General features: G+C 37.0%; 1 protein-coding gene across 10 annotated transcripts in view; it reads left to right on the top strand.

Moving 5' to 3' along the window:
- FUT8 (fucosyltransferase 8) overlaps positions 1-12,471 on the top strand; it is a 308,814-nt gene that overhangs the window by 196,885 nt on the left and 99,458 nt on the right. For all 10 annotated transcript variants that reach the window (XM_040477408.1, XM_040477410.1, XM_040477412.1 and 7 more), the window contains 3 exons: positions 564-679; positions 795-957; positions 11,491-11,605. In XM_040477408.1, the coding sequence (XP_040333342.1) occupies positions 564-679; positions 795-957; positions 11,491-11,605 (394 nt within the window). The remainder of the gene's footprint in view (positions 1-563; positions 680-794; positions 958-11,490; positions 11,606-12,471) is intronic.

Genomic DNA, 12,471 nt, shown 5'->3' on the forward strand with positions numbered 1-12,471 from the left:
AACAAGATATTAATATTCATCTTTTTTCTGATATACTTCATCTTCTACTCTTGTCTTTCCCTTCTATAAAACCAATACTTAGTAATCTAAGGTCATGAGTTCATGAATTGGAACACAGATTTACATAGCCTGATATTGTGATTAATTCAGAAATAATTTGTATTTGCTATTTGAACACAGGTATATGTTCAGACACATGTTTTCTTATTTCCCTTAAGCTTTTTGTCACCCTCTCCTTTACCTTTGTTGCTCTTGACACTAATGAAGAATTGACCACTTTGCCACTGATGATGGTATTTTTCTAAGTAATATGATGAGAGTTTTTAGGACACAGTTCTAAAGGTTCCTTTATTCCTAGAAGATCATAGATCTCTGAGCTAGATTATTTTTTCTGTTTCTGTTCAGTATCATTCCATTGTTTGGAGAGAAAACTTTATTTCCTGATTGTAATGTATGGTTTGTGCCTCCTAGAGTCACCAATAAATATGTTGTAGCAAAGTAAGCTTTAATTTTGTTACATAATTTATAAGCTAAATGTTTGCATTATCTTTTCTAAACTACAGGATACCAGAAGGCCCCATTGATCAGGGACCAGCCTCAGGAAGGGTTCGTGCTTTAGAAGAGCAGCTTTTGAAGGCCAAAGAACAGATTGAAAATTATAAGAAACAAACTAGAAATGGTAGGTGATTATATAGTGTTTTTCTGCTTTAGTATATTGATATTACCACAAATAATTAAAATTTTCCTTCATCAAAATGTTGGGAATACTGATACTATTTATTCTTTGACTGCAGGTCTGGGGAAAGATCATGAAATCCTAAGGAGGAGGATTGAAAATGGAGCTAAAGAGCTCTGGTTTTTTCTACAAAGTGAATTGAAGAAATTAAAGAATTTAGAAGGAAATGAACTCCAAAGTCATGCAGATGAATTTCTGTCAGATTTGGGACATCGTGAAAGGTGCTATTCTTTTCTTTTTTTTTTTTTTTTAAGTTTTTATTTATTTATTTTGAGAGAAACAGAGGCCCTATGAGAGGGGGAGGGGCAGAGAGAGAGATGGAGAGAGAGAATCCTAAACAGGCTCAACACTGTCAACACAGATCCTGACATGGGGCTAGCCCATGAACTGCGAGATCATGACCTGAGCCAAAACCAAGAGTCAGATGATTAACTGACTGAGCCACCCAGGCATTCCACGTGCCATTCATTTTTTACATTTCATTTGGGCTTTGGTAGAGATTATAATCTAAGAATATAAACTGGAACTCTTGTTCATTTCCCTGCTGAATGGTAAGTGACACCTACCATATTTAAGAGCAGAAGAGTACCTGAGGTTTCAAGGACAACAATTCCCAAATGATCAACTAGAATATATCACTGGAAAATATTATTTAAAATGTATTTCTAGATATCTTTATAACCCTAAGTAAACTCTGAAGGTAGTGATGTCAGCCAGTAATACATTAAAATATCTTCTTGTAAATATCCTTCATATACAATCAATAATTGAAGTGGTGTATGTAGTTTTACATTATAGTACATTGGAACTCATACTGAAGCTGGCAGTTACGTTTCTAATTCAAACATTAAAAACTTTGAAATAGCACCTTTTTCAGATTCCTAATGAAAAGTTAACAGGTTTTTGATACAAAGGAGCATTCTTTTATTTATTTTTCTACTTAGTTACTAGACATAAGAATCTGAAATCTCCCTAGTTAAATTTATTTCTCCTGTTTGCACATTTCTGAAAATATGCAGTTTATCTTCCATAGAAAAGAAAACCTTTTGGTACTGATGTATTCATGCAGAACACAGTATATCTGAAAATCATTATAAATACAATGAAATCTGTCCTTAGGCTTATTATATATACAAGTCTATCCCAGTAGGATTCTCATGGCAATTACTGTCTCATTAGTGAACAGTAAAAGAAAAATTGTTGTATTAACACAACCTACCACTGTGAAGAGGAAAAGAATTACCCCACAATCGAGAGATTCATATATATTTACATCATCAGCAATATTGTAGGGATTTTGAAATAATGCTCTGCTATTTTAAGTGAAATTACAAATAAAATCCACAAGTTTATTGGATCATTTTAGCATTAATCTAGAGAAGTAAGCAGAAGGGCATCGAATCATTAGGGGCTCCTGAATTATTAGGGGCATTGAATTATTAGGCCACGCATTCAGCAGTCCCTTTGAAAATTTTAGCCATACTTAGACCATTAGACCAAATGCTGACTAATTCTAGGCACGATTCTGTTAATTGGAGCTGTGTGCTTGTATGCTTTACTTATTGCAATTTTATAGGGAAAGGCAGATCTGAAGAGGGTTTGAGTTGGGCAGACTATGTGGTATTTAAAGGAGAATTTTGCTATTGATTTCTTAGTGTTTAAAGTTTGAGTGATTTAATTAAATTGCTTGAATTTAATCTTCATATATTTTCTAGATTGAAATCATTATTTAAAGAATTATTTTTGTGCATATATTTTATGACTGTATGTAGAAATGGAAAAATATATGCAAATGTACACATGAAAAAAGTTGGGCCCTAAGGTTGATATAAATCGATGTTAAATTTTTTGTAAGTTGAATTTTGTTTTAAGTATATTAGGATTCTGACACCACCTTTCAGTACATGTTAAATATTTCACTGAAAATAAAAATGGAAAGATATCCAAGTTTCCCCAGGCAATTTCTTTTACTGTCTTTAAGCAGAAATTATAAGGAACTTGGGATGCAGCTTCACAGGGTAGGAATGTAACTGCAGGCAGCTGTGGTAGAAGGCAGTGATACAGTAATGAAAAAGCATAGCCAGACATTGGAGAAATAACCCTACAGTTATGAATGTACAGTGGAGAGGATCTGTGTGTGTGCAGAATATGCCATCTTACTGATCATTTTCAAGATTTTTAGGTGTAAGAATTAAAATTAAAACAGTTTTGTGTTTCCCTCTGGTGATTTTTAAATTACGTAAAAATCCCTGTTTCATTTTTACACTTACCCAAATATAATGTATAGGTTGTCTAAAAGCCTGTGTTCTCCGATAAGTCAGTTAGAAGTTGAGTCTGTCAATGTTTTCATTCAACTTTCCCTCTGAATCACTCTTGTCATCTTTTGGTTCAGAAAGACATCAATAATAGGAAAGACATTTATGGGCTCTTGTTTCTTCAAAGGGTTTTTTCTTTCTTAGAACTTTGTTCTGATATAAACGCTGATCCTCTTTTTTTTCCCCTTTCTAAATCAGTTTTATTGTGACATAATTTATGTACAAATGCTTTCAGTTTTGTTAGCACACCCCAGAATCAAGATACAGAACATTCTGCAGCCCTGAGAAGTTTCCTCATGCTCCTTTGTAGTCAGCACCTCCCCACCCTCAGTCCTTGGCAGTCATTAGGTTTGTTTGTTCCTATCCCTATTTTTTGCCTTTTCCAGAATTTTATGTAAATGCAGTCACATATTATGTAGCTTTTTGAGTGTGGTTTCTTTCACTTGGCATAATGCATCTGAGATTCACCCATGTTGTTTTGCGTATTGATAGTTCATTCTTTTTGCTGCTAAGTAATATTCCATTGTACGGATGTACCACAGATAGTGTATCCATTCACCAGTTGAAGGACATTGGGTTGTTTATATGTTTTGTTGATTATGAATAAAGCCACCATAAACACTAACATACATGTTTGCAGAAACGTATTTTCATTCCTTTTGGATTAATATCCAGAGTGGGATTTGTGTGTCATATGTTGAGTGTCTATTTAATTTATAAGACACTGCCAAACTAGATTTTCAAGTGACAGTTTCATTCTAGTGATAATATATTACCATATTTCATGGTAGTAGAGGCAAATTTACCTGCTGTTTTTGAACATCATTGATCATAAATTGACTGTGGCCTGTCTCTTTGAAATAATGAGGGAGATTAGCAGTTTAGAGTGATTATTTTTGTGATTGTGATTTTATTATTTGTGTCATAGTATAGGTTCAGTACTTGGATTTATAGCTGTATATATTTGTCTTTCAGCCTCTGGGGATATCATTGAAAATTCTGCTTATCACCATGTTGGGTTGCCCAAGACATATTTAACTTAACCACTGTTGCTTTGGGTCTTTTGCATTCCTTACGTTGCCAGACACCATGTTTATGAGATAGTTACTAGAACTACTTCTTTCTGATTTTAGATTATAGCAATTATTAAACTTCAAACTAAAGGACAGGAGGGCTTACAGGGCTGATGAACTATTTCTCAATTAACTTGACTGAAATTACTGAGAAATAATCTGGTGAAACAACAATCTCATTGTCCCTGCCTGGTCTGCATCATCTCATTGTCAGTAATACATAACGCAGCTTTGGTAAGACTGAGGTGAGATGTTTCCCAAGTGATAAATGCTAATTATACCTAATTATGCTGATTGGCCTTTTGATATTGTGTATAGGGGTTTATGTAGCAATGGAAAGGACTTCAACTCAGATAAGGCGTGCAATATCTGGTTGCAGGGAAGATTGGTAGGTTAATAGCTTACAGATTTGTATAATCAGAATTGCTGGTCATAGCTATTGTGGTACAGTAGTTTGTGTTTTCCCTCTCTGTTTAAGGTAAACTCTACTAGACTGTCTTTGAAAGGTCAAAGAAATGATATTTCCACTCTTGAAAAATTAAGCTATTCTTTGTTTTTTATTTCATACACACTCACATACACAGAAGAAGGAATGAAGACCTTTGAGATGTGATTTGATTGAGACTTACATTAAACTGGAAGGTAGATGCTCTTTATTCAGTTGTTAATTCCTTTGGCCAAAATGTTTTTGTATGATTGTCTTTCTCCTAAGGAATCCAGGTATATTTTTAAGTGGTGCTAGAACATACCTCCAAATATCCATGGACAAAGGGAGATCTTGTCCTATGAAGTTGTCCTTAATTTTCTCATCACTTAGTCTTTATCATCCAGATCATGATTCTCCATCTTCCGTAAGGAGACATCTTCCCCTAAAATAAAGTTTGCATTGGAAGGAGAATCTAAAGGTGGAAAAAGACATCTCATCTAATGACTTTGATTCTGTTTTTTGCCTCCCCGCCCTCCCGACCTTACATCTCCCTGGATGTGATTTCCAAACTCAAGAATGATTAGACATTAAAAATAGTCACTTATTAAGGATTTCCTTCATGGCAGTTATTATGATAAAGGCTCTCCATTCATTATTTTATCAGCATAGTAATACTTTGAGGCAAGCATTATTATTCTCTATTTGATAAATGAAGTTATACTCAGGCCTAGAGAAATTAGATAGTTTACACAAGTAAGTGGCTGAGCTATTTTTCTCCAAAATATTTTTTCTTTTTTCTTTGATATGATTTATTGTCAAGTTGGCTCACATACAGTGTATACAGTGTGCTCTTGGTTTTGGGGGTAGTTTCTTATGATTCATTGTTTACATGCAACACCCAGTGCTCATCCCAACAAATGCCCTCCTCAAATACTTTTTCTTAATTGCTAAATACTTAGCTTCTCTGAGCTTTATTTTTCTCTTTATTTTTACACATGGGGATATAATTCCTATATCATAACATTATGTTGATTAAATGTGGGAAAATATATAAAACAACTTCCACAGTGACTGACACATTGTAGTTTCTGGTAGACTCTAGTGGAACCTGCATAAGGAAAGCCTCATAAGAGGGTATAAATAGAGAACTCTTAGATGCTTCAGGGCAAGCACAAGTAAGGGGAAATTGTCATAATTCTCAGCAGCAAGAATTTCAAGGTTTGGGACCTATACATAAGCCTGGTGGACATCACTCACCAAGTAGCATAATTATGGCCTCATATGATAAACTATTTTTGTTGTTGCTCTTATGGACTCCCCCCCCCCGCCCCGCCCCACCCCACCCATGTGGGCTGTCAAAAAGAGGTGGTATCTTAGAATTCCTCCTTGAGACAAGGGAGGCAAAAGGAATATTGTCTTCCTATCCGTCTCTAGATCACATTTTTATTCTTCGTACTGCTTATTTCTGCCCCAGGAGCAAATCATAGTAAAAGCAGCCTTGGACAAAACCCAGATAAGTTTTCTTGCTCTTGATCCAGATTTACCTATGGGTTAGACTCTGTAATATAGCCTCCCTTAGTCACATTTACTTCATAAATGGTAGTTCCTTCACCTTGGGATTTTCTTGAATTATATCTGCTCTGTGCTGACCCTGAGGGGGAATTTCTATCTTTAACATTTTGTAAATTACTTTTTTTTAGAGGTTTTTTTTTTTTTTTTTAGTGTTTTTATTTATTTTTGAGACAGAGAGACACAGAGCATGAGCAGGGGAGGGGCAGAGAGAGGGAGAGACGCAGAATCTGAAGCGGGCTCCAGGCTCTGAGCTGTCAGCACAGAGCCCGATGTGGGGCTTGAACTCACGGAGTGTGAGATCATGACCTGAGCTGAAGTCTGACGCTCAACTGAGTGAGCCCCCCAGGCGCTCCTATCTTTAACGTTTTGAATCCAGTATAAACAAAATACTTGTGGTTCTTCATTAGCATAATTGAGACAAACTCAAACATTTAAGAATAGTTTTGGGGATATCAAAATATAGAAATAGGAAAATTAACTAAAAATACAAAGAATGTAAATGTAGCCCAGCTTTTGAAATAGAGGTTTTGACACCTGTCATAACTGGCTTGCTCTCAGAATCACAGATTCTGTTCTAGTCTACTGGTTATTCTCAGGCATCTATACTCCACCCACAAGTGACTAGCACTATTCTGCTGGTCTTTTGCCTGGTTTTGCATTTCCCAGGCTTTGACCTGCCCTCATACCAGGCCTTAAGATTCATCATTCATCTCCTAGATTTCTTGATCAGTCAGTTCATAGTCAAAACCAAGATGGCCAGATTTCCAGCTTTTAGGACACTTCTAGGAGATTTGATTTAAGAGTAGAGTCACTGAAAACCAATCATTTCTATAGAATGGATTTTAGTCACCATATTTCCCAGTAATGATCTATATACTTTGTTTGCTTATTCTCATATCTTTGGCTAAAAGATGACAAATTTTGCAGGATGGTAATTTCTAAACATTATTGAATCAGCAAAGAACTAAATTTAAGATTATTTCCACTCATCATCAAGGAAATACAAATCAAAACCACAATGAGATGCCACCTCACTCACACCTGTCAGAATGGCTAACATTAACAACTCCGGAAACAACAGATGTTGGCGAGGTTGCAGAGAAAGGGGAACACTTGCACTGCTGGTAGGAATGCAAACTGGTGCAGCCACTCTGGAAAACAGTATGGAGATTCCTCAAAAAATTAAAAATAGAACTACCCTACGACCCAGCAATTGCACTACTAGGTATTTACCCAAAGGAAACAAGAGTGCTGTTTTGAAGAGGCACATGCACCCCAGTGTTTATAGCAGCACTATCAACAATAGCCAAAGTGTGGAAAGAGCCCAAATGTCCATTGACTGATGAATGGATAAAGAAGATGTGGTGTGTGTGTGTGTGTGTGTGTGTGTGTGTATATATATATATATATATATATATATATATATATATATGAATAGTACTTGGCGATCAAAAAGAATGAAATTGACATTTGCAACAATGTGGATGGAACTAGAGTGTATTATGCTAAGCGAAATAAGTCAGTCAGAGAAAGATAAATACCACACAATCTCACTCATGTGTGGAATTTAATAAACAAAACAGATGAACATAGGGGAAAGGTAAAAATAAGATAAAAAAAAAGAGAGGGGGGAAATCATAAGAGGCTCTTAAATACAGAGAACAGGGGCACCTGGGTGGCTAGTCGGTTAAGCGTCCGACTTCAGCCAGGTCACGATCTCGCGGTCCGGGAGTTCGAGCCCCACGTCGGGCTCTGGGCTGATGGCTCAGAGCCTGGAGCCTGTTTCCGATTCTGTGTCTCCCTCTCTCTCTGCCCCTCCCCCGTTCATGCTCTGTCTCTCTCTGTCCCAAAAATAAATAAACGTTGAAAAAAAAAAAAATACAGAGAACAAACTGAAGGTTGCTAGAGGGGTGTCCGGTGGGGGAATGGGCTAAATGGGTGATGGGCATTAAGGAGAGCACTTGTTGGGATGAACACTGGGTATCATATGTAAGTGATGAATCACTAAATTCTACTCTTGAAATCATTATTACACTATATATTAACTAGCTTGGATTTAAATAAAATTTTAAAAATAAATACATTTAAGATTGTTTCCTGGGCTTATCTTCCTTACATGGTCTCTAATGGGAAGGCCCAGAAAAAAAGATTAAAAATTTTTTTTTAATGTTTATTTATTTTTGAGAGAGAGAAAAAAATAGAGTGCAAGTGGGGTGTGGGGCGGGGGGCAGAGAGGGAGGCACCGAATCCAAAGTGGGCTCCAGGCTCTGAGCTGTTAGCACAGAGCCTGATGTGGGGCTAGAGCTCATGGAGTGCGAGATCATGACCTGAGCTGAAGTCAGACACTCCACCAACTGAGCCACCAGGTGCCTCAAGAAAAAAAGATTTAAAAATCAAGTTTAATTTTAGTTGACTCCTGGAATAGACCAACTTATATTGAGACTGACTGTGTTATTATAAAAAATTAGTGTACTTTTTTTTGGGGGGGGGTATATGGCCCTCTAGTTCTGTGTGAGCTTGGTTATCGCACTTTCTTGACAGAGATTGGGATGGATGTAAATAAATTGCCAAGACTTAATACTGATATAACTTGGTAAAAACATTTTTATGTTTTCTAATTTATTAAAAGACACAAATTAGCTTTTATTCCCACTGATTAAGGAATGGCTTGATTACTATGATGTGAAAGCATAAACATGCCAATTTTGATGTTTCAGAGAATTCTCCTCTCCAAATTAGACCTAATGTAGTTTTTACCCTCTTGAGGCCATATGATTGTCAATGAAATGTAGTGCTATTTGTCTATTGATATGTGTAGGTTTAATGTTAAAGCCATGGAAAGCATATTGAATTTCCTTTTTTCCTGCAACTGGCATTTGCTGATAGACTGGTTATTTATCCCACTGTACTACATCTCCACAAAGAGTGCTCCTATTTAAAGTTGAGGCTTACAACAGGTTTTGTGATCACTCATAGCTGAAAGGCAGGAAAAAGCAAAGGACCACATTTGGATATAATGAAACCTATAAAGTGGAAAATATAATGAGCATGATGAGAGTGATGAGGAAGAGGTTATTGAGAAAATAATTTAAATAAACTTCCAGCTGAGCCCTGCAACACCATTATAGTCCAAGATTTCTTATATGTTTCCACGATCAACTCATACAATTTCATATAGGTGGTGACTTTTCCCCTAGTAAAAGTAAAACTATAAAAGAATACTGTAAGCTACATAATAATCCAGAGGGGCCTGTTTTATAATCTGAAAAAACTTAAAAGTTGACCTTCTGTCCATTGTGTAAGACTAAGTTAATTTGTTAAGGAGGCAGTAAATTGTAGGTTTGGTTTTTCCCATTACAACTACTCTTTATTTTTTTTATTCTTAAAAAAAATTTTTTTGTCAAAGTTTATTTATTTTTGGGACAGAGAGAGACAGAGCATGAACGGGGGAGGGGCAGAGAGAGAGGGAGACAGAATTGGAAACAGGCTCCAGGCTCTGAGCCATCAGCCCAGAGCCTGACGCGGGGCTCGAACTCACAGACCGCGAGATCGTGACCTGGCTGAAGTCGGACGCTTAACCGACTGCGCCACCCAGGCGCCCCTATTACAACTACTCTTTAATAAAATTTTTTGAAAATGCTTAGAATCTTAGGTGAGCATAATAAATATTAAAAAAAACATTACATATTTGACTGTTGCCCTGGTCAAAAAGGAAATAGTCAAGCTGTGGAATGCCCTGTGCATCGCTGATGTTGATACATTGAGCAAATGCCTAAAATGCTTCACAGATGACCCTTTTGTTCCAAAGCATTGTGCAAAGCTGTTCCACTATTAGTTAGATGTATTCTAAACTATGGCTATGATTTTTAATCTTTATTTGTATATTCATAATAGTGTTGCTTTATTCAAGACACTAGGTATTATTAAGTATTCTCTGTTAATTTTGTGTAGTTCTAATGCTTTTCTGTGGTAGTAAATAACAATTTAGTTTTTCCTGTGGGGTGCCAGTGCTTTGTTATTAAATGCTTTACCGTGTTATTAAGTACTTTACCATCTAGTTAAGAACCGGGAATAACAAAACTGAGGCTATGCCATGTACTCCTGGGTAAATCACAATTGTTGTGGGCTGGTTTCATTATCTGTTAAATGAGTTCTTACTGATCAGTCCCCTTCTTCAGTGTGCTGTAAGGCACTGGCTACTGGATCATATTTCTGACTGGCCTTCAGTACCATGTATTCCTAGCACCCATGCCCAATGAGTACTTTCTCTTGGTTGTAGAATTATTAGTAGGTACTCTTCATACACAAGGTAAAATCTCTGAAACAACTCTCAGAGTCATTATAGCATAAATAGCAATGTCTTAGTCTGTTCAGGCTGCTATAACAAAAATACCAAAGGCTGTAATTTATAAACAATAAAAATTTATCTCTCACAGTTCTGGAGCCTGGGAAGTCCAAAATCAAGGTGCTGGCACATTTGGTGTCTGGTGAGGACCTGTTTTCTTATTCATGAACAGTGCCCTCTCCATCTGTCCTCACATGGTAGGAGGACCTAGGGAGTTCTGTGGGGTGTTTTATAAGAGCACTAATCCCATTCATGAGGGTTCCACCCTCATGACCTAAGCACCTCCCAAAGGTCCAAATTTGGCCCATAGGCTGCTTTTGTGAATAAAGTTTTATGGGAAAACAGGCACATGCATTCATTTGCATATTGTCTATGGTGGCTTTCCTGCTACAAAGGCAATAGAGGCCCACAAATCCTGAAATATTTATTATCTGTCCCTTTACAGAAAAATGGTAGCTGAGCCTTAGTTTGGATCATTGTTTAAGAGTTATGTCAGGGGCACCTGGGTGGCTCAGGTAGTCTCTCTCTTCTCAAATAAATAAACATTGAAAAAAAAGGGTTATGTCAGAATTTTCCTCTTATCTTTTATTCCAACCACTCAGAGTGTTTATGTATGAAGAGATAATTTAAGAGGAGGAAGGAAATGACAGAACAAAAATGTAGTCTTCAAATCCTGGCACCAACTTATTTCTCTCCCTTATCTTAATCGACCTATTTCTTTGCTATGGTTTTCCATTTCCCCTTGATCTTCGTAGTGCTCTGTGTTGGGAAATAAGTGCAGCTGACTGACCTGGAGAAAAATAGTATGTTTTTCTCAACAGTGAAGATTTACTATAGGAGTGAATCTTGGATGTGAGGGACTAATTGCTGAGTTTAACAGTCTTAATAGAAAATCAAGGATGAGAACCAGTATCACTGTGAGCATCAATCTCTGAAGAATTTGACTCTCTTCTTATGACTTTGTGTAATCCTGTGAGGAAGTACAAATAAGTCAGACCTCCAAATGTTGTTTGTTTTAATAGGTCTATAATGACGGATCTATACTACCTCAGTCAAACAGATGGAGCAGGTGATTGGCGGGAAAAAGAGGCCAAAGATCTGACAGAGCTGGTCCAACGGAGAATAACATATCTTCAGGTAAGGAATTAGGTAAAGAAATAAACACGAGTGAAAAAAGAAGGAAAATCATAATAAATAAGACTAAGAGTTGCTGTTGGTTTTTAGTCTTCATAGCCCTTTGCTTTTTTAAAGTATTTACTCATTTTTCATATTTATTCAGAAAGATGCAATGTTTTTTTTTTTTTAATTTTTTTTTCAACGTTTTTATTTATTTTTGGGACAGAGAGAGACAGAGCATGAACGGGGGAGGGGCAGAGAGAGAGGGAGACACAGAATCGGAAACAGGCTCCAGTCTCCGAGCCATCAGCCCAGAGCCTGACGCGGGGCTCGAACTCACGGACCGCGAGATCGTGACCTGGCTGAAGCCGGACGCTTAACCGACTGTGCCATCCAGGCGCCCCAAGATGCTATGTTATGTCTGCAGTGCAAAGATGGCTAAAACAAAGTCCCTGCCTTAAGGGAGCTAATTCTTATCACACACACATATACACATGCACATGCACGTGTATGTGCGGGCACACACACACACACACACACACACACACACACACACACTACAATGCAAAGTAGGAAGTGCTGCATTTTATGTGACACATACAGATGAAATGCTCAGGAATAGCTTGTCAGGAATAAGCTTTGTGGAAAAGTTATCAGGAATAGCTTTGTGGAAAACATACTATTTGAATTGAGCTGAAAAGGATAACTAGATAGGATTTAGACACATAGAAATGGAAAAGAGTATACTAGTTGGAGTGTATGAGTAATGGTCCATAGCTGGGAAAGAGGAGGACAGGAACCCAATGAGAAATGAGATATTTTAGTTTGTCTGAGGTTTTAGGTAGTATGAACAGGTGGGATGGAAAATAAACTGAAAAGGTACGTTT

Source organism: Herpailurus yagouaroundi, unplaced genomic scaffold (genome assembly GCF_014898765.1).
Source record: "Herpailurus yagouaroundi ecotype Mexico unplaced genomic scaffold, PumYag 141, whole genome shotgun sequence".
Taxonomy (NCBI): Eukaryota; Metazoa; Chordata; class Mammalia; order Carnivora; family Felidae; genus Herpailurus; species Herpailurus yagouaroundi.